This window comes from Mytilus trossulus, chromosome 6, assembly GCF_036588685.1.
Source record: "Mytilus trossulus isolate FHL-02 chromosome 6, PNRI_Mtr1.1.1.hap1, whole genome shotgun sequence".
In the NCBI taxonomy this organism is placed as follows: domain Eukaryota; kingdom Metazoa; phylum Mollusca; class Bivalvia; order Mytilida; family Mytilidae; genus Mytilus; species Mytilus trossulus.
Window position 1 is genome coordinate 56690876 of NC_086378.1, and position 25815 is coordinate 56716690.

The 25815-nt window shown below is 32.2% G+C and overlaps 1 protein-coding gene across 1 annotated transcript; it reads right to left on the reverse strand.

Moving 5' to 3' along the window:
* Positions 1 to 1173: 1173 nt before the first annotated feature.
* Positions 1174 to 24700, reverse strand: LOC134722833 (perlucin-like protein). Its single transcript, XM_063586463.1, has 5 exons — positions 24562 to 24700; positions 22564 to 22655; positions 3798 to 3885; positions 2552 to 2775; positions 1174 to 1263 (listed from the first exon to the last, which is right to left on the reverse strand). Exons 1-5 carry the CDS (start codon positions 24698 to 24700, stop codon positions 1174 to 1176), a joined length of 633 nt encoding a protein of 210 aa, XP_063442533.1.
* Between the last annotated feature and the right edge of the window lie 1115 nt (positions 24701 to 25815).

The following is a 25815-nucleotide window of genomic DNA, read 5'->3' on the forward strand; positions in this document are numbered from 1 at the left end:
TGTTAATTTTATCATCTACTGCAGAGACGAAAAAAAGTGTACGGCACAATCCAGATAAGTTATGAATTTTCTAAATCATACAATGCATTTGAATTCTATTTATCTAGGGCATGCTATGCCTTAACACTTTTCCAGATGCACAGGTTTGCCTGTACTCAGAGAAAATTTTGAGGTGAAAATAGGGCCATTTTAGCCATAGGGTCCACATGAACCTTAAAAAGACTAAATAACATAGTTTTGCATGTTTTCTTGATACTGACTCTTAAACCTAAAATGTAAAAATGAGCATTTTTGAGCATGACAATGAATAACTCTTTTTCAAACAAAGCATCGAACATTAAACCTAGTTGATCTCGAAAACTGGAAAATTAGTAATTTTTTCTTCAGAATTATTGATTTAATGGAGAATCGAAATGGGGAATGTGTCAAAGAGACAACGACCCTACCAAAGAGCATAAACCAGTCGAAGGCCAGTAATGGGTCTTCAATACAGTGAGATATCCCGCACCGGAGGCGTGCTTCAGCTGGCCCTTTAACAATCATATGTACTAGGTCAGATATAAAATGAACGTGATACTTAACTTCGAAATATAAAAAAGAAAAAAAAAAATGAAAACAACACGTTTAATAATTTTTTGCGTCCGAAGCGCTTTTTATAGTCAAATATAGAAACTACACTTAAAGATCCGACATGACTACCAAAGACCAGAGGCTCCCAACTTGGGACAGGCGCAATAATGCGGCGGGATTAAATATGATTTTGAAATTTCAATCCTCCCCTATTCATCTAGTCAATGTAGAGAAAACAAACACACAGCAATACGCACATTTAAAATCAGTTAAAAAGAAGTCCGAGTCCAATGTTAGAATAGGTTAAAAAGAAACTAAACAAGATGACAATGATTCATAAATTAACAAAGAGCTACTTTAGCAGTTACTGACATGGCAGATACAGACCTCAATTTAACTAATTGAAATATTATATGTCTAAAACATATGAATATCAAGCACAATCCCTCCGATTAGTTGTTTAGTATCATACTATTATGAATACGACAGGTCAACTTTGATATATTTTGAAATGATACAGGATAGCATAAGAATACACATTCATAAATTAATACACAAATTGAATATAAATAAAATTTTATTTCACTGTAATTCTTTTGCATGTTACTTCCTTCTTGCTGCCTTTGGAATGATAGCAGGCTTTATATTCTTTTTCATATTTAACTGTCTTGAGTATGGAAGACAATTAGATCCCTACAAAAAATTAAAAAAAATAAAAATTACTTCTCATTAAAATTACGGAAACATCTTTTTCTAATTCAATGAAGAAGACCACACACACGAAAAAACAAAACAAATCCAACTCATGGTTAATCACTTTCAGCTATGCATCATTCATAATATCATCACTCAATGTTAACAATCGGCAATTAACAGATGAATCAGCTATTCTTCTTAAGGATGTATTCTTCTGACTTTTCAGTCTCGTTGAAATCTCGTTCTTGAATAATTTACAAAACATGTGATAGAAGCGGAAAATATCAAAGAATTTTAAAAATATAATAATCAAACAAAAATCTGCGAAAAAAATTTGTATTTACAATGAATGGTTTTTGAGTAATCCAGTTTTCAAATTTTACAATCAATCAAGTCAGTATTTTTAGCCAAAATTTTGAGAAAATGGGTGAGGGATACTAAAAAAGATTTTACAAGAGTCATGTACATCCCATATCATTTTGGTCTTTTCAAATTTCTTAGATATGTATTTTTTCAATCATTTATAACAAAAAAGTTGAAATTATATGCATTTTGTTCTTAAAACTGAGAAAAATCACCAAAATACAAAATTGACAGCATAGTAAATTTTACACAAAAAAGCGTCAAAATATGATAAAACTTTCTTATATTAACACCTTCCTATAGTTTTTGTAAGTAATGTTTATTCAGATCGGTCCACTTCAACTTCAAAGAAAGTATGAAGAAAAGTTTAATTGTGGAAATGTGATTTTTTCACGATTATGGCCCAAAAATAGGTGAAAATCGATGAAAAATTAGAAAATCATAAAAATTAAATATTTTCAAAGGGCCGTAGCAAAAAAAGAAGTGCACCACCATATGAATTTTTCTTCACCAATTATTTTGTTACAGTCTAACAAACCCAAAAATCAGGTTAAGAAAAAAAGTTTAATTCTAGAAATTTTTGGCTCCTCAGAGGTGTACACCCTTAAATGAAGGAACGGAATCGACCGAGTTGTGACGAATGTCATTGTTTAAATATGTTGTAATATTAACGAAATGCTCTTTCGTGCTACATAACATATTCAGGTTGAAATAGTTAACAAATCTGGGATCACAAATGTGTGCACAGAAATTTGCATTTAATGTATTCCTGTAAATGAATCAATTTCGACAATTATCATCATAGAAATAAGAACATAATCAAACAAAACACGGAATATTAAAAATTAGGGGATGTGGTATGATTGCCATTGAGACAATATTCACCACACAAAAGGACAGTCTTGTTAAGAACAATAGATACCTGATGGCTTTCACAAATATACGCAATCTCTTCTGTGCACAATTTATCACTCCATTCGTAGTTTTTATCAGCGGAAAAGAAAGCACAGTCTTCTATGCCATTTGAATTATCAGGTTGACCCCATGTCCAATTGGTATATACTACTTTAGACAAATCATTCATCCACACCCAATCACCTCCGACGAAATCAGTTGCACCCATCCAGTAGCTCTGCTGATTCACTTCTGAATGTATAATTAATTCAAGTAAATTGCAAAATATGATATACAGCAACATTGTATTTGTTTGCACTTTAATTGTATTTTGTTTTGATTTCAAGAAACATATATAATTATATAGCTCGGATTCCTTGTCCGGCTTTGATTATACTTTTTGGTCATGTTTTGCTTATAGCTCTTTGCTCTTTCAATATGTTTTCTATTTTAAATATTTTGGCCTCGAGTATTACCAAAGAGACATTATCAAAAAGCGCATCTGGTGGAGATAAATGGGTACCGTTTATATTATTGTAAAAAGGATTTATCAATAATAACGAATATTCAGAAAAAAAATATAGTTATATGATTTATATATCATAACAATACCAAGCATACAAGTGAGAGTTTTAGCTAGCTTTAAAACCAGGTTAAATCCATCATTTTCGACATCAGAATATTCCTGTACCAAGTCAGGAATATGACAGTTGTTGTCCTTCGTTTGATGTGTTTAGAATTTTGAATTTGCCATTTGATTAGGTACTTTCCTTTTTGAATTTTCCTCGGAGTTCAGTATTTCTGTGTTTTTACTTTTTACAATGAATTGAATAATTAATAATGATTGATCTTTTGTTGTTTGCATAATTACAAAATATTCATGCATAATGAGGACAAGAAGAAATTAGCCATCGATACAAAACATTGTTTTGCAAAGCAAGTCGATGGGATAAACTGGAGGACAATTAAAACTACAAGGGAGAGAATGTTGGATAGTGGGCAGCTTAGTTACAGCAGAGTTTATATCAATCAGAGCTATTGAGAAATTCTTTTATATGTATATAACGGGACACACTTTCTTCTTGATGTATCTAATCAACGTCACCATTTGCTAGGGTATATACATACACACCATCCTCATAAGCATGCATTTTACTTCTGACGGAACAGAAAATCCAGGTGACAATACTTCTCTACATCAAACAATAATGTTATTTGAAACACCTGATTTCTTTGAAACGATTTGATGTTCAGAAAACAAATGATATACTTACGTTCACTTGTGATCATAGTAACAATCCATGAATTTTCGGTAGAATCAGTGACTTGTGTAAGGTAGCCTCCAAGAATTCGACAATCTACCTACAAACATGTCAAACATAAGGAGGTTTTTGTGAAGAATTGTAATAAGTTATCAGTATTTATCACTTGATGCTTAATCTTTCAAATTCGGCGTAAAGCAAACAACAACCAATCAAATCAATCTCATTAACATTCAGATCAATCGGAACTCGTGAGCTCTGTCAATCAGGATAACAAAGTCAGAGATGATATCTATATTTTAATTAGTCATATCACGATTGAAGTAATACAAATCTTGAATGTTTGCAAATCATTCAGAAATTATCCTTATAAGAATAAGAGGATGAATGTGAACACCTTCTGGTCAGCTTAAACTTAAACTTCATTGCATACCGTTCTAGTAATTTCTTCTTAATGTGTTCAAACAAATTGACACGTACCTCCGCCTCTTCAAAGGATTTTTATTTGTCAGCAGAAAAAAAAATAACAGCTATCTTTGTATTCTTTCCACCCTGGTCTACATCTCAGAGATTTCGCTAAACATATAAGTTAATTAGTATTTTGTAAATAATGCTATCTGTAAATTTGACTATTATACTTACCATATTTGTTTTCAACAGCACTAATTGAAATACTTATTAATATTTTTAACAATATAGAAAGAAGTGGATTTTCAAAAGTACTTCAATGATATGTTACAACAAAAAGAACTTAAATTGTCTTGTTTTAAATCGACATTACTACTATAATTTCATCCCCATATAAAACATTTGTTTCCAGCAAATGTATTCAATTTGTTATAATGATTTAATGATTCATTTATTTTTAATTTTTTAATTTTCTAATTAATTTTTTTTTAATTTCAAATCGACCTATTTTAAATGTAATTTGAAGGAACTGAATTAGATTGAAATTAATTTCTTCTAGTTGTCTGTCCATATACCGGTATTTGTATTCCCTCGCTTCGTTGGATATAACCATTCAGCACGACAGGGCCGACTCGATAAGACGTGTTTCCAAGTTTGTTTTTTTATCTTGCTTATGTGAATTTATTTGATGTTGAATTTTTAATGTTTTGATTTCGGTAGTATTTATAATTTTGTCGACATGATATTATGATTCATAACGTGTAATACAAATCAGCACATGGCACTTCGTGTGGGTTTGTTTTATTATTAGTTTAATATGTATAAAGTTGGGTAGTCTATGAGCGTGAGTAATTGTAGAAGAACGGTATAAACATGCTGATATGTTCGCCGAAATCAATTTATTTACATGTATCGAGGGCTAATAAACCACGTGACGACTAAGCTGTCAATCAAAACAAAATGTCAATAATCCACTATCGGGGCAATGAACAGACCGATCAGTTTCCAGTCCTGTTAATGATAGTCCCAGCTTTAAATAACAAGGTTTTTATACATATTTAATTAGCATTAATTAAACGTCTTTCGTTTTAGAGACATTGCAGTTTATTTTCCATTTACAAAGAAGATTTACAAATAAGGTATACAGAGTGTGGCCATAAGTATTCGTAACTAGAGATTTCCGCTACATATTATTTTTTATCGTACCTCCTATAGATTTATAGTAGGGATGGGAACGAGTACTCGAGTACAGTTTTAGTACTCGGATACTCGTTTACCTGTTATACATCTTGAGATATTATGTTCTCTTCACATTTCCACTCCTTTTAGTTCCGTTGAAATATCACATTCGTAAAACTAAATAAAACAATTAAGAGCATGCATATGTTTATCATGAGGCTTCTATTTGTTATAGTAGTACCATCAAAGTTCTTTTCTTCCAAGGGAATGTTTTCTTGTGCACTACTTGTAACACAAAAAAATGGAAAGTCAACCAGTCGTTCGTCTGAAATTGCTGACCATATCATATTATTATACAAGAACAACTCAGAGTGACCTACGGTAAACCATACGCAACTGATTGGAGACATTTTTAACGGTGTTTTTACACAGATCAATATTTTGATGGATTACTAATTAACTCATCACACAAGCCGTAAAACTTATCTTGGTTTGTTAATCAAGACTTATATGTAAACGTGATTGGTATGCGATTTACATTTAAATTAATTTGATTACACAGTTTTTGAAATTTAACTATAATTGTTTAATTTATAACTAAAAGATAGGCGAATATTTGAGAGCGGCATTCACACTCAAAAGTCTAAAACTGCTGAAAACGTCGTTGCTAAAAAGAAGAAAATCAGACAAACGAATGGTACCAAATAAAACCAAACAACACAAAACAAGTACGACTGAGAGAAACGAAATGCACAAGTAATCTAAAGACCAATATTCTTGATGACAAATTAATAGACAAGTCGTATCATAAAAAATACCAACTCCCCAGGAAAAAATTATACATATGTTGTCTACTGTGTCGGACTTTATATCCAAATATTGTTTTTTTATTTTATTAAAATTTGGTTCATAAACATGTACACAAGCAAACATTGGTATTATGATAGATATGATATTTGTAGAAACGGCGGTAATTCATTGTTAAATTGACCCAAACAAAAACAGAAGAGCAAGCTATGTTTGTAAATCGTTTGACTTATGGTTATGAAAGGTAATAACAAAAACACTGCATTCCACATTAAATCTAAACTTTTTTTTAAAGAAGGACGAAAGATACCAAAGGGACAGTCAAACTCGTAAATCTAAAACAAACTGACAACGCCATGACTAAAAATGAAAATAGACGTTTAAGATTCATCCGAATACTCGCGAGTACTCGAGTATCTTGACCGAGTATCCGAGTTGTAAATTTCAGATCTTTTGACATCCCTAATTTATAGAGATATGATTGGTTAAAGACTACCCGTGGTGACTATGTATATTTGATATAGGGTGTCCTAAAACAATATAGGGTTAGCAACCATACATGGTAAGTTACCATGTGGGGTTAGTTAGGAGTTACTTCCCTTTCAAAACAAAAATGATGCCACAACCCTTCATAAAACCAACACGGTATTGAGGAAAAATCTGAAAGGATTCAACAGACGAAGAAATTGATGATGAAAGGTTGAAATAAGTTCATAAAACATAATGCAAGCTAACAAATTGTTATTGTTGTCATAACATGCTTACTTCCTTTTCAAAACAAAAAAAGAAATCTAAAATGATTCAACAGACGAAATAATAAAAAAAAATGTCATGTACGATTGAAATTAATTCATAAAAACATTTTAAAAGCAAAAAATAATGACATATTACAAAATATCTAACATATATTAAGATGATAAACAATGTCAGTACGCAGAATTTATACATCAAGACCATCATGTGTTATTTGTGAAGTTGATACGGAAATTAATTTCAATCTAATATGGTACCTTCCGATGAACTTTTTTTTAGAAAAAGGACGACACGTTTTTTGACATTCCCCTGGTTCATCAACTTTCTGCTCAGACACTGATGACGTTTCACAAAGTCTGAGTAGGAGCTGCAAGCTCTTGAATATCGAATAAGTTGGAAAATGTAGATCAAAGATGCAGGTGAAGTTGGTATATTGTTACTAAGGTGGAGAAATTTATATTTCAAAATTAAAATCGTCTCGTTTGTCATAGATTCTGGTACTGAGATGACTGTGAATGCCAAACTCGAGGTATAAGTCTAAAAATGAGTCGGAGGAAGCCGTGCGTCTTGTTTCTTTAATTTCTAGCTCTGGGAGATATTATAATAAAACCCAATCAGAAAAGATCGGATTGTTTATGGGAAGAACATCATCAATATATCTGAAAGTGAAATTGAATAATCTGACTTCTTTGATCTTCTTGTTTTTGACAAGTGTCTGATGGAAAACATCTGTAGACAAAACTATGACCACTAAACAAACATACTTTTTATTATTTATTTATATAGATTAGACCGTTGGTTTTCCCGTTTGAATGGTTTGACACTAGTAATTTTGGGGCCCTTTATAGCTTGTTGTTCGGTGTGAGCCAAGGCTCCGTGTTGAAGGCCGTACTTTAACCTAAAATGGTTTCCTTTTTGAATTGTTACTTGGATGGAGAGTTGTCTCATTGGCACTCACACCACATCTTCCTATATTCATTTTGACATCTTTTAAAGCCTAATTGATAATAAAAATCCAACCATAAATACCAAAGTGTGTTTTATATGAAGTATGTTGCCCAAAAAAATGCAGGTGAGGAATATTTTTAGGTAGGTACTGTTCATCAATTGGTCAAATATTTTACCGATTCAAAATTTGCCTAGGTAATAATTATGACACAACAATTTGGCTCACTTTCTCAAGCGACGTGAATCAGCTATTAATTTATTTAACTCCTTCGGTATTAAATATCCTAACGTATGTTCTTTTTTACACGTCCTTTTTAAATTATTTTTTATTGGTTTTGAGTGTTCCTGTTGATTTTAAATATAGAAAATCTTTTCGTAAAATTTATAAAATGTTATTTTCATTCAATCACAATCTAAATACAATAGTGGTCTATAGTGGTCTATAGAGATGGCTACAGCTCAGGCGGTGTTGTCTTGATTTCTTGTCCAAATAGCATAAGTTCAATCCCTAGGAGGGAAGAACAAACATTTGCTTCATCTGATGTGCAGAATTTAAATTTTTGTGCGGATATTAATAAATAGGATAGTAACATAAAAAAAATCAGCCGTGTATCACCTTCACGGATTATACAATGGGTGTATTTGTCGCTGATTTTTATATCATATATACATAATCACTTGGACAAAGCCATAGAGAGGGCAATACAATGATACAAATACCCGGTGGATTTACGTGCAGTTTGCTTTGTTCGTGCCATGGTTACTAGCTCTGTGGACGATTTGCTAACAGAAAGAATACTTGAAAATTTTGGTGAATGTGTTTTTGTGCTTGCCGGGAGGATTAAAATCACGGTGACGATTGGATCACCACTTACATAAAGCTGGCGTTGATTGGTCCGCACCTGACATACTGATGTCAGCAATATGTTTTCAAAAGTTTACGTATTTCTAAGCAGCATGTCTAGCTCCTTATTTCTCCAACTCGTAGAAATTGTGAGAAAAATAAAATGTGTAATATCTTTTGTAGATGAAACGCGCGTCTGGTGAAATAATTTATAAGACTGGCACCTTTGATAACTAGTTACACTTCGTCACCGGAGGTATCATCAGATAAATAGTCAGCACTTCGGGGTTGACATGAAAATCAAATTTATGGTCAGTTTATTAAATTATAAGCCTGGTACCGTTGATAACTATTAGCTGTTTATATAGGAAAAGTACCTTACCTTTCAATTTTTCTTCCAATTCAACTATGGAAGATTTTATACCAGATAATATAGATTTTTCTTTTTCCCCAAGGCATTTTTCAGATTTCACAACCAGTATACAGCAAAATATCACGACTAATTGAGAAATAATCTTCATCTAAATAATAATTATTATAATTAAGGATCATAACTAGAAAACGAAATGTGAAATAGTCAAATAGTTTAGAACCCAATTACTTACAAAGACAAATACGATAAACAAAAATAAGCGTTTAAGAATTTTGATGTAGTCTCCACTTTTGTATAGGTACGACCGAATCTATATTTTGGTCTTTTTATCTATTGTAAACCCACGAAAACAGATCAGCTCAAACATATAAACAGTTTAAAATAGAATTAAGCAGATGTGGTATGAGTGCAAATGAGACAAGTCTTCCTTCTTTTCACTATGTGTAAGAAGTAAACTTTAGCGATTATAATATATAAATTATGTATTGCAAAAAAGGGCAGCTAGAATTATTTTAAACGACCACGATATTAGTAAACCATCTAGTATGTAAGAATTTTGAAATTATTCCCGTTACTAAGAGAATATCTCACCACAAATCATTATTAATGTATAAATTATTTATTCAATCTTATTGTGCCAACAAGTAGTAAACAATCGTACAATACTCGACTTTCATCATCGGATAATTTTATTGTCCCTAAATCAAATACCGAATTATACAAATCAAGTTTTTCTTTTAGTGGTCCAAAAGTGTGGAATTCACTGTCCAGTGAACATAAAAAAATCAAAAAGTATATCTGCATTTAAAAACTCTTACAAGTCATTTTATTTTTAAAAGTGTTCAATTTATCAGTTAAGCCACAATGTATACCATAGGTGTTTTTGTTGTTGTTGTTATTTTACTTTATATACGTCTATTGTTTACATGTGTGTAATAGTAGATTAATTATATTTATTCATATTGTTAACATTGTATGTATATATAGAGAGCCTTATTGAAAATTGGTTTAATCCAAATGAGTTACTCTCTTTAAATAAAGCTATTATTAGGTCTTTCCACTTTTTTGTGGAAAGACCTATTGTTTTTCTTCTGATTTTTTTTTTTTATTTTCCGCTTATAATTTTGATCTTGCGATGAATATTTATTCCGCAATATGTCGCTTAGATATTTGGTGTATGATATCGAACTGTTTATGCGCTTTTGAAATTAACCCTGCATAACCGAATACTTTTCTTTGTAGGAGTTATCTCCCCAAACACGGTTTTCCTTGTGTCTACAACTCCTTTGCAACCGTAAAAGATTACGACAAATTTATTTTATAAAATTGCTCGTTATATCCTTCGCATGATTTGTCAAATTTTGACCGAAGCAATATGAACTCCATATGAGAGTCATTTCATCTTATGCATTTGATATAAGTGATATGCATTTCTATCTATGCATACGGGGTATATATCTCTCAATTGACACGATATTCCCGTGCTTGCATTTCCTATCATGATTTTCTTGATAGAGGGTTACTGCTCACAAGGAAGCTATTAAATCAAGAGTTCCAAATGGTGAAGTTGAAATCATCCCTTCGTAAATTTTACGGACGCCATCACGAGTTGGTTGACCGTTATGGAATAACCGTTTCACAAATAATATCGGATATGTTCCTTACGTCGTAACTACAATCCCCTTCCCTTTCATGAATTTGACCTACCGAATTAGACTTTTTACCGGATTTGTAATCACAAAAGCAACACGACGGGTGCCGCATGTGGAGCAGGATCTGCTTACCCTTCCGGAGCACCTGAGATCACCCCTAGTTTTTGGTGGGGTTTCGGTTTGTTTATTCTTTAGTTTTCTATGTTGTGTCATGTGTACTATTGTTTTTCTGTTTGTCTTTTTCATTTTTATCCATGGCGTTGTCAGTTTGTTTTAGATTTATGAGTTTGACTGTCCCTTTGGTATCTTTCGTCCCTCTTTTGATGTTTTCTAAACGCTACAAAAGTAGAAACAAATACATGGTTTATGCCAGCGTCACACATTGGTGTATAGATTGACGTGCAGCAAAGGTACAGCGAAAATTGACAAAGTTGGTATACGTTAGTTTTACGCCAGAGGAACGCTAAGCAATCGTTAATCGCCGTTGCATAAGTTTGAATTACGTCGAAATACAAAGGTATACGCTTGGTGAACGTTACTTCGCCAGAAAATTTTTATGCAGCATAGAAATGTTCATCCAACTCAAGCATGTCTCTAGCGTATACCTGTTTGCTACACACACGTTATACATACGCCACAAGCACGTTGAATTCGCTTCCAGACCGTTCGACTTTAACCAAAACGTATGCGGTGAGTAACAAACACACCATAATAAAACTTCCAAGATACGACCGGGACGCGTCTCAAATACGTTCAAGAAACTTTTACCTTTGTAGTGTGCATTCCATCTACGTTAGACAAACGCTAGGAATACGCAACCGTACGTTTCTAGAACGCCCGATAAACGCTTATAGTCGCCGTCAGCTAAAATTCGTAGCGGTTATCGGTTAAAATAATCGAAACTATCAATCACGTTCACTCGAGATATAGGTTTTATCACTCCATTCATAAATCGCAAAAAGAAAAACCACTACTGACCTACCTTTTAAGTGATCACACTGTAATAATCCTGACCTTCACATTTTCCAGAATGTTTTACATTGTAATTCCGCCATCTTCGTTTCTATGAGGATCATTTGTTTACATGTGAAATTCGTCACTTGCGCAGTTTCCTGAAATGTTCTTTTCATTGATGTGATGCGGTTTCCCGCGCTTTATGCAAATGTTATGAAATTGAACTCCACGGAAACACTTCCGGGAAAAACAATGGCGGATTCCACCATTCAAAATAGTCTTGGAAAATGTGAAGGTCAGGATTATCACAGTGCAATCACTTAAAAGGCAGGTCAGTAGTGGTTTTTCTTTTCGCGATTTATGAATGGAATGTAAATAACTATATCTCGAGTGAACATGGTTGATAGTTTAGATTATTTTTACCGATAACCGCTACGAATTTCAGCTGACGGCGACTATAGGCACGCTTTTCGTAATCCCAATACTCGCTTAAAGCTCGATGTGCACACGTTACATATATGATTGACAGGTTAATGCATCGAAAACTACTTGCGTATTTGCAACGTACATGATTTTTTAACACACCCGGCGTACGCCGAACCTAAACGCTGATGTGTGACGCCGGTATTATTAAGTCTTTACTGATCCTGTTTGAACTTTCAATAATGCTCTAGGTAAACGTATACATCGTTTAATCAGGTTGATATTAAAAACAAAAATAGCGTTTGTACTAACAAACGACAATCAACTAACTGCAGACGTATTTTTAGCGTGTGCATAGTATGTCAAAGTTTATGTAAACTTTGCAAACGTTTGTTTGAAAGAAATTATCAAAACCTGTTTGCGCTAAGCCGTTTGCGTCGTTTGTGTTTAACAGTTAGAAAGAAATGCACTCTAAGGCTTTTCTATTTCAGGAGTAGATTACCTTAGTTGTATATTTGTATTTTACTATTGTATTTTACTCACCGCAGATTTGGTTTCACTTATAATCCTGAATCAAAAACTCTTAAGTGTTTTATATATCATGTCCAGGGATGAAACACGTGTCCTGTCGATTTTGTAAATCACTCCTGTTATACACATTAAAACAAAATGTTTTATTTTAACGAACACATGAAATACTTTTATTCGAATAGTATTGAAATACAATAAGCATTTGAATTGAACGAAGTTATCTTTCAAAATAAAATTTGCTGGTAGCCTTTGATATCAATAAAAATTGAAGGATAAAATACCAAGAGACTGTATTATTCATGTTTGACATGTATGTCCCAGCTGCGACAAATTGTTAATTTGCAGTTGTCTATCCCACTGAATTTTTTATCCTTTAAAACATTGAATTTTCTATTAAATGGTGTCTAACGCGTCTATTCTTTTTATCGGAATCATTCTTAATAGGCCTTACGAGCTTATCAAATGTAATTATTTCGTCTTTTCAAAGCCCTTTGAAAATATTAATCTCGCAGTGAATGATCAATTATAAACAGTATTTCTCAAATACAGAGTAGTTTTTCTCTGAATAAAACTTAATATTCAGATAGTAAATCTACAAAGGATTTCGGGAACAAATAATAATAAGTGCTATTTGATGTATATCTAATGGGTAACGAGTTTCTATTTTTAGGATAAAATTTTATTATAACCATAGACTGAAAAATAATTAGTAAAGGTAACAATTCAAAATAGTAAATTAAACTGTTCACTCAAACACTAAGAAATTTGTGGCTTTATTTTTAAAAAGGAGAATGATTGAAACAAATCATACCTCTGTCTATAAATGGTAAGAAATATTTCAGCACAGTATAGTGATATGAAAATTTTTGCTAAAAACTAAGTACGCCCGTGCCCGTTGTTAATGAAATTACCATGAAAGGTAACATAGCGATAAACAGATTATGATGAGTCATCTCAACTCGATTGTTTTTTTCTCTTTCGCCGTACCGGCTCAAGCGAGAAAATCAATCTCGTTGAGATCAACGATAATCTATTATTATCAAAGGGTAGTCATATTACTTTATTTATTTTTTGGTGTGCTTTCTAGATAAACCTGTGTACTGAATGTGATTGGATAGTCTCCAAGTCAAAGTTCAAAATTTGTATTTTCTTGAGTTAAAGTTTGCTTTACGTTTAATTTGATCTAGATATGCTTAACTATTAAGTAGTTTATTAATTAAATATATAATGTATTAAGATTTCATGTAACATTATATTTCTTCAAAACCATATTTGTAAATGCGTCTGTAGAAATGAGAAGTTTACTTTAATTTTACAATATCAGTTGCTAGGGCGAAGATGCATCTTGCATTGTTATATTGTCATTCTTTTATACACGTGAATCCCTTCATGACTTTGATTCGGCATATTTTTATAAGATTGTCTTAGTTCTAAAATACAACTCGAAATGTATAGGTACATTTACTTTTTGACATTAGCTTTTAAATTGCAATTCTATTTGACTCCATTTGACTTGCAAATCTTTTCTTTGTCATTTAGTTTGCGAACTTTTTCTATTTCATTACATTTCGTTTTTGAACTTAACTTTTGAAATACTATTCCTATTTTATATCATTTGACTGTTTTCCATTTGTAAAATGTATATTTTTTAAGGATATATGTGTAGGACTAGACAAAATCGTATATCAAGTTTTGCAGCGATCGGAAAGTGACAAAATACTGGATACTAACCGTCTCGGGATGTGTCGTCATTGACTGCGTCATAATACAACATGTTGCAGTGACCAGGACATACCTGATCCATCGGTTTTGGATTGAATAGTTTTGTTTTGATTTTGAATTTTTTTGTTTACATTTTTATTTTCAAAATGATAAGGTTTGAACTGAAACCTTGTACTTTTGATGATGTAAGTGTTGCATTCAAGACTGTTTGAATTAAGTTTTATGCAGTAAGTTTTTTGAATAGCTGGAATTAATTGATTATAATGTTAAGAGGAGAAACACAAACTTTTTGCGTTTTCTTACTTCTTCTCAATTGCAGAGTAACGATGTTTTAAATATCAATGTAACGTGTCAATAATAGGGAGAGGATAGCTTTTCCATAAATTTCAAATGAAAAGTTTTAAACTTATGTCAAGTGAATGGAAGACTGAATTTTGACATCGATCTGAAATTTTAAAAGCAAAGTTAAAAAGGCTTAAAGATGCTTAATTGTTCTGTAGTTAGGCAAATTAGAGCTGATTATCACAAAACGATTTGCAAGAGTCTCATTTCTGTAGATGTGAAACAACCAGAAAGACCAGTTTCTCATATAGTTGTCAAAATTTGTTCAACGTTTAATAAAGTCTGATTTAGATAGCTATGTTATTGATAATTTCATAACAAGTGTGAATGAATTTTCTTGTTTTGTGACCAATTTGAAGTTTCGATATAAAATATTTTATGGGTTTTTATTTGTATATTTAGTATTGTCAAGTATTGTAATAGTTTCTAGTATATCTGCATTCAAAGTTGGAGTTAAATTTGTAGTTTCTAGTGCATGGTCTCGTTGTTGAGCCGGAATAGTATCAATGCCACTTCTCAATGACGTTGTTCTCCGGAAGTGTTTATACTTTTTGATATTGGTATGTTAAGTTTGACTATTAGTTTCTCTTTGTTTGAATTGGTTTGTTGATAGGTTTACCCATTATTTGTTTTTGAATTGTACCTCTTCTGAACAAAATTTTCCTTAGTATATAAAATAATATCTAAGTCTGTGGTAAACAATGATGAGTTTAACGCTTAGTTGTGCATACCGAAATATTTGAAAAAAATTCAGACTGTTTTCTGTAACCTTTTGCAACTCAATGAAGAGATTGAAAGATTATATCAAGCACTATCCCTCCTCTTAGTGTTCTGTTAAATTGTTACTTTTAAAATTGTTACACGGGGATGACTGTCGTACCCATATTTTGACTATTTTATTAATTGTGACTGTTTAGTTAACGCATCTTTGTAAATATAACGGAATTAGATGAGACTGTCATCAAAGTCAGAGTGTTAGCGCTATAAAACCAGGTTTAATCCAACATTTTATAAATTTGAAAATGCCTGTACCAAGTCAGGAATATTACAGTTCTTGTTCATTCGTTTTTGATGTGTTTTGTTGTTTCATTTCGCCATGTGATTATGGACTTTCCGAATTGATTTTCCTCTAAGTTCAGTATTTTTGTGATTTTACTTTTTAGTATCATACCAACATAAAATATATTCGAAGAACAAACCAGTATCATGCAACAACTGGTTTTTAGAATAAATGTGTTTTTTTAGGATGGAAAGACAATATTAGTGAATCACTATTAAAGCCAAACTATGCCATCATTAACATGATTAATGTACGTCCTGATAAACTACCGTAACAGTATCCATTCTTGTAACCCAACAATTGATATAAAAGTTTATGATATACTGTAGAAGTCACGAACACTTTCGTTGTACAAACACCTGTGGCATGCCTCATTAATTATTAAAGGTATCAATATTAAATTTTAATACGCTAGACGTGCATTTCGTCTACAGGCGACTCATCACTGACGCTCAGGTCAAAATAGTTAGAAATATTTAACTTGTACTTCTGGCTAATGATCCCGGGCTGTGAAAAATCGTTACCATCTTTAGACAAGAATATTTGCGAAATATATTCATTATTCATGTTATCTGATTTTTTAGATAAATTACTTTAAAGAATATATTATATATTTGCTGGCCTAAACGTTCTTTCAATATTGCAGTATGGCTCTTCATCATATACGTCAAATTGCTGAATTCAGTTTCAATAGTGATGTCTTAATCTCCATCACCACAGTATACATCTTCCTGATGAAATATAAAGAACCATTATTTCCTTTATTTTCAATATCTGTATTAATCTCTGCTGACTGTAATTGCACGACAAATTATTGTTGTCGTCTGCGGTTATCAATCGACATGCACAATTTACATCCATAATACGACCAGATGCTTAACACATGACAATATATACAAATTTAAAGAAAACATATCATCCCGGCACCAAATAGTTTTCAATAATTGACCAAAAGCCCACCCTGTCTTCGGATGCAGACACTGTTAATATATACATTTGTAGTTGTTATTATCCACAGTTTAATAAAAAAAAAATGATATTCATTTATCCGAATTTGTTTTTTAAGGGGTAATATAATTTGTGTCTATACGAAACACATTCTCTTTCTGTGGTAAATAAGCGGCTTTATTCTCTCAAATGAGTTCCCCGTTTTCTTTTTCTTTGAAAATACACACACCAACAAGTGTTAAACACATTAAATTGATGACAACCGAGTTGAAAATCGGGTAGTTAATTATATGATTTCGTGTTACGGAGAACGAAATCGGAAATTGCTGGCTTCTCTGATCGACTAAAAAGAACTTGAATATGAAAGCGAATCATAACGTCAAAATGCCACATCACTAACTAAAATATCAACCGTGTAAATGCCATACAAATAACCAACATTTTTAGGACTCGGTTCAGGCGCACATATATAATATATACGGTAGCTATATACATGTATAATCGCCAAATCGAATTTGTATACGTTTTAATAGTCAGACGTTTTGGTCTTTGAGACGACCCCTCCATTTTACCTGTAAACCTTAGGTGTCCTTAGTCGGTGTCGAGAGTTGTTGAAAAGGTCCAATAAGATAACTACAACTGGAGATGTTAACAAATGTTAATGAGTAGCGCCTTCAACAATGAGTTAAACCCGTACCCTACAGTAAGCTATAAAATTTCCTGCTATGACGAATATGAAATATAAAACAAAAAAATAACCAACGAACTAGTTTATACTTAAACAAATCATCGGCTTTGTTCATTGTTAAATGCCGTACGGTGACATATAGTTTTTAATGTCTGTGTCATTTTGGTCTCTTGTGAACAGTTCTCTCATTGGCAAACATACCAGATCTTCTTTTTTTATAAATCAATAATCATTTGTTTTTATTGCTGAAAACAACCAACAACAATCACTTTAATGCAGGCTCATAAAGTACATTTTCAACGAATTTAGTGTTTATACATCAGATAGATGCTTTGTCTTCGGATATACATTTGTAATCTGGTTTTTTAATTTCGTTAATTGTTGAGGTTTGTCTCCTTACTATGCAATTACCAACAATTAAGTGTTTACTTATTGTAGTTTCGCAGTTTTCCATACAAACCGCACTAATCTAAAGTATAATAGATCAACAACTATCAAATAAAGTATCCAAGTCTTCTTCATGTAATGCATTACCAGATTAACCCTAGCTCCAACCGGAATAATGTATGTTACACAATTAAACCAACCCCCCTCAACATATTTTGACCAATTCTATATCTGATGAAACACTTCTGTGATGAATCATTAAACAAAAATGATAATTGATTTCTTGAATGTGCTTCAGACTGGAACACCAAAAACCAATATCCAAGAAGAAAATGAAAACTTTACTGTTTAAAGAAAACATACGATTGCGGATACGTTTGAGAACAGATACAAGTGTGCACAAAAAATGAAACTGTAGTTAGACGATATAGAAATACAAAATCTCATTTTTTAAAACTTTATTTCATATTTTTCAAAACGACTGCCTATTTTTACTTTCCATTGGCAGCACTCTTTAACACACTTGAGTATGGGAGACAATTAGATCCCTACAATAAGATGCAAAATGAAAATAATAATTTTATCAAACAAAAGAAGCACCTGATTTTACTCCTTGTTTTTACTGGAGTTCGTGTTGTTTCTTATTTATTATTTATACCTGTTGATGTAAATGTTCTTTTAGTTTTGTGAGTCTTTGTTTACTCCTTGGTTTTGATTGTTATTGTCTTATTTGATACCGTTCAGGAAAAAAACATGGTTTTCATTCTGACTTTAGCAATATTCATATTTTCTCTATGAGTTAGGCAAATTAACACAAAGATTGATTATTACAAGGTCTTGAATCAATGGTTTAAATAAAGAAAGTTAAAATCAAAATGTATATAACGTAATTAAGAATTGGTAGGCTGTTATAGATAAACATTGAAAATGACAAGGAAATGTTCCATTTGTCCTAGTCGTCCTCTTTACCTCTCTTTTCCAGATGCGACTGTCATACAAGTTGGAGGTTTAGCTAGCTACAAACCAGTTTCAATCCACCATTTAATACATAAGGAAATGCCTGTACCAAGTCATGAATATGACAGTTGTTATTCATTCGATTGATGTGTTTAAGATTTTGAATTCGCAATTTGATTAGGGCCCTTTTTCTTGAATTTTCCTCAGAGTTCTGTATTTTTGTGATTTAACTTTTTCCTCGTTTTTAACATCAACTAACGCGACATATACTCAAATTTACACTTGTCAGATCCTCAAACTTTGCCACAAGTACAGCATTACCTGCTGAATATTTCGTATTTTGGTACCGTTCCGTCAAATCGATTTTTTGTTGTTGTAAAAGATGTGGTATGATCGCTGATGAGACAACTCTTCCCAGGAGACCAAATGACACAGCAATTTACAACTATATGTCATCGTACGACCTTCAGTCATGATAAAAACCCATACCGCATATTCAGCTATAAAAGGTCTCGAAATAACAAAATTAATCCAAAACAATTCAAACGAAAATACTAACGGTCTAGTTAATGTACAAAAATGAAACAAAACAAAATTTGTAACACATCAACCAACGACAACCACTGAATTACAGGCTCCTGAATTGGGACTGGCACATACATATCGAATTTGGCGGGTTAATCATGTTAGAGGGATTCCAATTCTATCCCTGTCCAGGGACAATGCAATATAAGAACGAACTATCTCACAAGCAAAAAAGCCTTATTGAAAAAACATAAGGGCATATATATACTACAGGCAAGGGTATACATTCTACTGCATCCACACAGCACGAATAAAAAACCTGCAGTTAATATGAAAAGATTGGTTTAGTAAATAAATACCTGCGGACTTTCACAAAGATACCCAAGTGAATTTTGGCACCCTGCGTCATTCCATTTATAGCTTTTATTATGCCAGATGTGAGCACAGTCCTCAATGCCATTTCCATTATCAGGTTGACCCGAGCTCCAACTGGTAAAATGTACTTTAGACAGATCATTCGCCCATCTCCAATCACACTCTTTAAAATCTGTTGCACCAATCCAGTAAAACTGTTGTATCTCTTCTGTTGAATTAGATATAATAAAATGCTCTCAGTTAAAAGGAGAATCCCTACAATTTTGACAAATACATTTATAAAAGTAGAATATTGAAACAATATTTTGCACATTTTTCGGTCATAATATCGAGACTAAGCATTTTGAATTGTTTCATTAAGATTTTTTGTACTTTCAAAATACATGAAACACATAAAAAAAAGTAATCGGTTATCGTATTATATTCGTTTAATGAATGTTATGTCATTTGTGAACGCATTAATATTAATAATAAATATATAGTGCTTTTAGGTATATAGTTATCAAAGGTACCAGGATTATAATTTAATACGCCAGACGCGCGTTTCGTCTACATAAGACTCATCAGTGACGCTCAGATCAAAACAGTTAAAATGCCAAACAAACACCTAAACTGACAATGCCCAAAACAATTCAAACGAGAAGACTAACGGCCTAATTTATGAACAAAAGAATGTACGAAAGACAAATATGTAACACATAATCAAACGACAACCACTGAATTACAGACTCCTGACTTGGGAAAGGCACATATATAGAGTATAAGGCGAGGTAAATGTTATATGTCAGCATGGAAAAAAATTAATCAAATGCAAATCTTACTTTTACTTGTAATCATATTAGCCAGCCAGGTATTTTCTGAGGAATCTGTGATTTGTGCAAGGTAGCCTCCTATTAGACCTTTTCAACATCTCTCGACACCGACTAATGACACCTACAGTTTACAGGTAAAATGGATGGGTCGTCTCAAAGACAAAAAACATCATGATTATCCTTTCGTAACATATTGGATTGGCGGTTTTATACTGTTTCGACTTTATAGTTTAAGAATATATATCAACCAAATAAATAAATAAATATATGTAGGGTGCCCGGATGCGGCCATTTATTTCACCTGTTCGCGTTTTCGTGACTTCTCCTTTCATTTTGCAAACGCGAAATTGGGAATTCAAGAAATCGATAAAGCAAAATCGAGAAACTGAGGAATCGGGAAAGCGGGAAATCGGGAAATCGGGAAATCGAGAAATAGGAAAATAGATCAGATCTGGACATCGAGAAATTGGGAAATAGATAAGATCGGGAAATAGATAAATCAAGCAAGCAAAAGCGCCAAAACACGAAATAGAAAACACGAAAACGCGAAATGAATTTTCGATTTTGCGTTTTTGCTTTCTGTTTTTCTTGATTTCCAAATTCTTTATTTCTCGATTTCCCGATTTTCAATTTCTAAATTTTGCTTTTTCGATTTCTGGATTTACCCGAAAACACGAAAAGGGGAAACGTCCGCATCCGTCCACCATACATATGTCTCTGTCATATAATATTCCTATTTCGTATGTATTTGCACGACATTTTGTGTTGAATTGATTACACAAATATTTCAATCATTCTGAATCCTAACCCATTTTCTCTTCACTTTTGTGATTATGTGAGTCTTTCGCCAAATATTTGCCGCATGCCAATAACATTTTAATTTGTAAGTGTAAAAGCTTTTATGATTTTTTTCAAAAATGAAAAAGGATACTGGGCCGTCCGTCTGTATCACACTTGTGAACACGACCAACTTGGTGTTTTCAACCGGTCTTCATCTTAGTTGATGTACATATTCAATTTCTGGAGGGATAATTTCATATTGATTTTTGTTGTCGAAGGAAAATATCACGTTTTTTCTTCTTCTCCGCTTTAAGATATCTTGTTCGAATTTTTCCTTGATAAATTTAGAAAAAAATATAATTGACCCCTCGTTTCAGTGTTACAACATTTAAGCAGTGATTGGTGAATGCAGAATGCAAGTGGAACACCAAATTGGGTGAATTGAAATGATACAAAGTATATATTGAGTACATTATGGAGGCATCCAAGGCCAAAACTAAGACATGTGCCGCCCTTGTCAACCGAAATAATCATTGTTTAATTAAATATCAACTACAATAAAACATGATTTGTTCTTTCGTTTTCCAAATTCAACCAGGTCAGATAGAAGCTAAACGTCTAAAAGATGAAATGTGACTTTTCTTTTTCTTTATAATAAATTAAAAAAAAACATGTCATTTGACCTCTGTAGGAAAGTTTTATCATTGTCAATTGAAAGAAACAAAATCAATAATGATATCATATTTTTTTTATTTTTGAGACGACCCTTCACATTTTACCTGTCGTAGTCGTTCTCAACTGTAGGTGTCGAGATATATTGAAAAGGTCTATTAGTCTACACTCTCTCTACAAACACATACGTGTAATACAAATGCAATAAAATATATAGCCAATATATGTAAATAGATACCAAAAAATATGTTTAAAATTGTTGAATGTATTGTCAACAAGATATAAATAAATTTGTTTTTTTATTTAGGATATCCTTCGGCAGACACTTTTAAATCTAAAATAAACACAAAAAGTAATACACTTTGTATTAATGCATTAAAATTTCCTCTAACATCATTTTGATCTAATTGGAATATGTAAATTTCATACACATGTTTTGAATTGATTTTTCAGACATTTTCAAAGTGTAGCAAGTTACGACAGCTTTCTGATTTCGAACATGAGACTGGGGCAACTCCCTCTACCCCGTTCATAATTTTAGTAAAATCCCGTTAAATTGTGGAATAGAAAAGACGTATTACATCAATTGTCCTTTTAAAAGTCCTATGTAATTTTATATATTTTTATTTTATATCTACCTCTGCCTCATGCCAGGGTTTGGTTCCAGAAGAAAAGAAATAACAATGGTCCTTGTATTCCTTCCATCCTGCTCTAAATCTCGGAGATTTTCCTAGATATATTAGATAATAAGCATTTTGTTAGTAATGGTAGTATGTGTTAAATTCTTAGACAAATGAATGTCAACAAATATCTCAAAAAAGAATCAGAATATTTATCATGATGACAGTAATACTATACATTGTCAATTTTATTCGTTTTTACTCATAACTTTTTTTAAGTTGTTTTAGCGTTCGGAAAATCATATGTTTCAACTCCACTAGTCAACTTTTACTATAAATTGCTAATGTTTCTATTTTATGCCATTTTTGTTTAAGCCTCTTGAAGCACTTCAGCATACAATTGTACAAATGCTTAGAGGTTTTTGTTGAACATAATGCTTAAAATTAGAGAATTTAGATTGTTATCTTTTATCTTAATTAACACTGTCAATTAAAAGGTCCGGGATGCAAAAGGTCAATCAAATAAGACCAATCATGAAATATTTTGTGTATTTTCTATTACGTTTGATTTTGCATGTTTCAGAATCCTTTGATTCAAACTTTGTTACTTTATTAGGATAGCACTCGATGGATCTTGTGAAAAACCAGAAAAATAACAATGGATTTGAACGATCACGCAATGATGCAAAACGAGAATGATATTCTTAAGAATTGAGACTAAACATAAATGTTACGTGTCCATTTGTTAATGTTTTGAATACAGGCAACAGTAGTATACCGCTGTTCAAAAGGCATAAATCGGTTTAGAGAAATCAAACCCAGGTTACAAACTACAACGGAGGGAAACACATCAAGTATATGATGAAAACAAAGGGATAACAGGAACACTAAAGTGCAACAAAAAAAAAAAGACTTTGAAACATAAATAAAAACGGATTATTAGATAACAACTGCCATATTTATGACTTGATGCTGAACATTTTAAGAACAAATGGTGGGTTGAGCCTGGTTTTGTGGATATCCAAACCTCGCGATTTATGATATTGTTAAATATGCCCTTAAATGACAACATTACTAGACAGAAATATAGTACAAATAAATGTAAGAATACCCAGCCTTACTTATCTGAAACCATTGAAATATTCATGCTTAAATAAGCAGATTAGAATAATTTTGTGAATTAAACTAAGTTTTCAACATATATTCAAACTACAAACGAAATTGTAAAGTTTTAGTGCGCAATAAAACGATAACGGGTGTATTAATTAAACTCATCATAGATACCAGGACTAAATTTAGTAAATACGCCATACGCGCGTTTCGTCTACATAAGACTCATCAGTGACGCTCGAATCCAAAAAAGTTAAAAAGCCAAATAAAATACCGAGCCACGCTCAAAATTAAGATATTTTTGTTTGTCATGGATTCTGGTACTAAGACAAATGTAAGATGACACCTTATATGAAATTTGAGGTATAAGTCTAAAACTGAGACGGATGAATCCGTATCTATTACTTCTTTTATATCTCATTTTGGAGGATATGTTAATATAAACTAATCAGATAAATGTTCTCCATTTCTATTATCACTTTTGAGTAGATGTTACAATATTAAATGTATAATCAGTATAGTCACATTGGTCATCGGGCAAATTGGTGGAGTCAGTGAGACAAAACACACTTTGTCATTTGATTTTTCCATGTGACTATGGACTTTCCCATTAGATTTTCCTCTGAGTTGGGTGTTTTTGTGATTTTACTTTTGATTAGACTAAGTCTAATTCCATGGGCAGGACACATAAGTGGAATACAAATATAACTGAAAGAGTGGACATCAATCTTACGATATCATTTGAAAAAATACCTCTATAGAGATCAACATACAGTCAATGAGAAAGGGAGTCTAGATCTGAATCGCACTAAACCAAAGTATTAAGAAACATTTAACAAGACCTTGTTTTGTATTTGATTAGGTTTGAGGCTGATAAAGCTGTTTATAAATTAAATGGTATCTTACCTTCCAACTTTTCTTCTAATGTCTTTATGGCTGATTTAATACCAGATATAATTGATTTTTCCTGGCTCCCAAGACATGTTTTGGATTTCACAGCAAGTATAGAGCAAAATATCACAAGTAATGGAGAAATTATCTTCATCTACATAAAAGTATTTAAAATTAAGGAGTCATAGCTTTATAAAGGAAACAATCGAAATAAAATATTTGATGATGTCTCTTAAAAACAAATAAGAGGAAAATCAGAAAACTAGAAAAAAAAAACTATGATCCTCCCTTTGTAAAGATATGCCGGAGTATGCATGCTACAGTACATTTGTAGAATAAAGGATTATGTATATATAGTCCCTGAATTGTTTAGGCATTATAAATCGTCACTGGTAACTTTTAATGATTATATTTAAACAAAAAACATATCCTTCACATATTGAATCTTATTCTACTGCATGTTGAAGAGAAATAAAGTGTTCATAAGAAACATAAGTAAGTTATATAAAGGTCAACCAGAGATCTCATATTACTTCCCTTCATCGACCTTTCGTGTGTATTATCTGCGTAAAAATTGATGTTCCATAGCCCGGGGGTATTATGGTTTTCAGTCCATCATTAAACAATGGCTATTATATTTTTTGGGGTATCTTTTATGTGAACAACATGGGAAATCAGTAGCAAAACATCACTGCCAATGTTGGTCTTCTCCGAAATTGTGTTAAATTTTCAAACGTCAGCATTGAACAGCTGATCCGTAATTTTCATTCCATTTTCATTCCTTTTTGTTTACAGCAAATTATATGACTCATCTGAGCATTTATTTCGTATAAATTTCTTTAAATTTAATTGTGTATACATTTAAATGTGGCTCACCACAGTTAAGTAGAATATTACTGGAAAAACTGTTAATTTAAGATTTGATAAATGAACGGGGAATACATTGCCTACTAAATAAAGGCAACAGAAGTAAGCCGCTGTTAAAAAGTCATAAATCGATTGAGAGAAAACAAATCCAGGTTACAAACTAAAACCCATGGAAAACTACTAAAATCATAAGGTGGTGAAACAAATGATATATTTATCTACATTAAACGTTCTCAAACAAAAGATCTTTGGTTTTTTTTTTAAAATACAGGAGTTGTAAAATATTTCGAAAAATTGTCCGTGGTTATATATGTAAGACTCAGATCGACGTCCGGTCTCTAATCGACGTCCGTTCCTCAAATCGACGTACAAAGCTAACGTCACAATAAAATAAGATTCCAA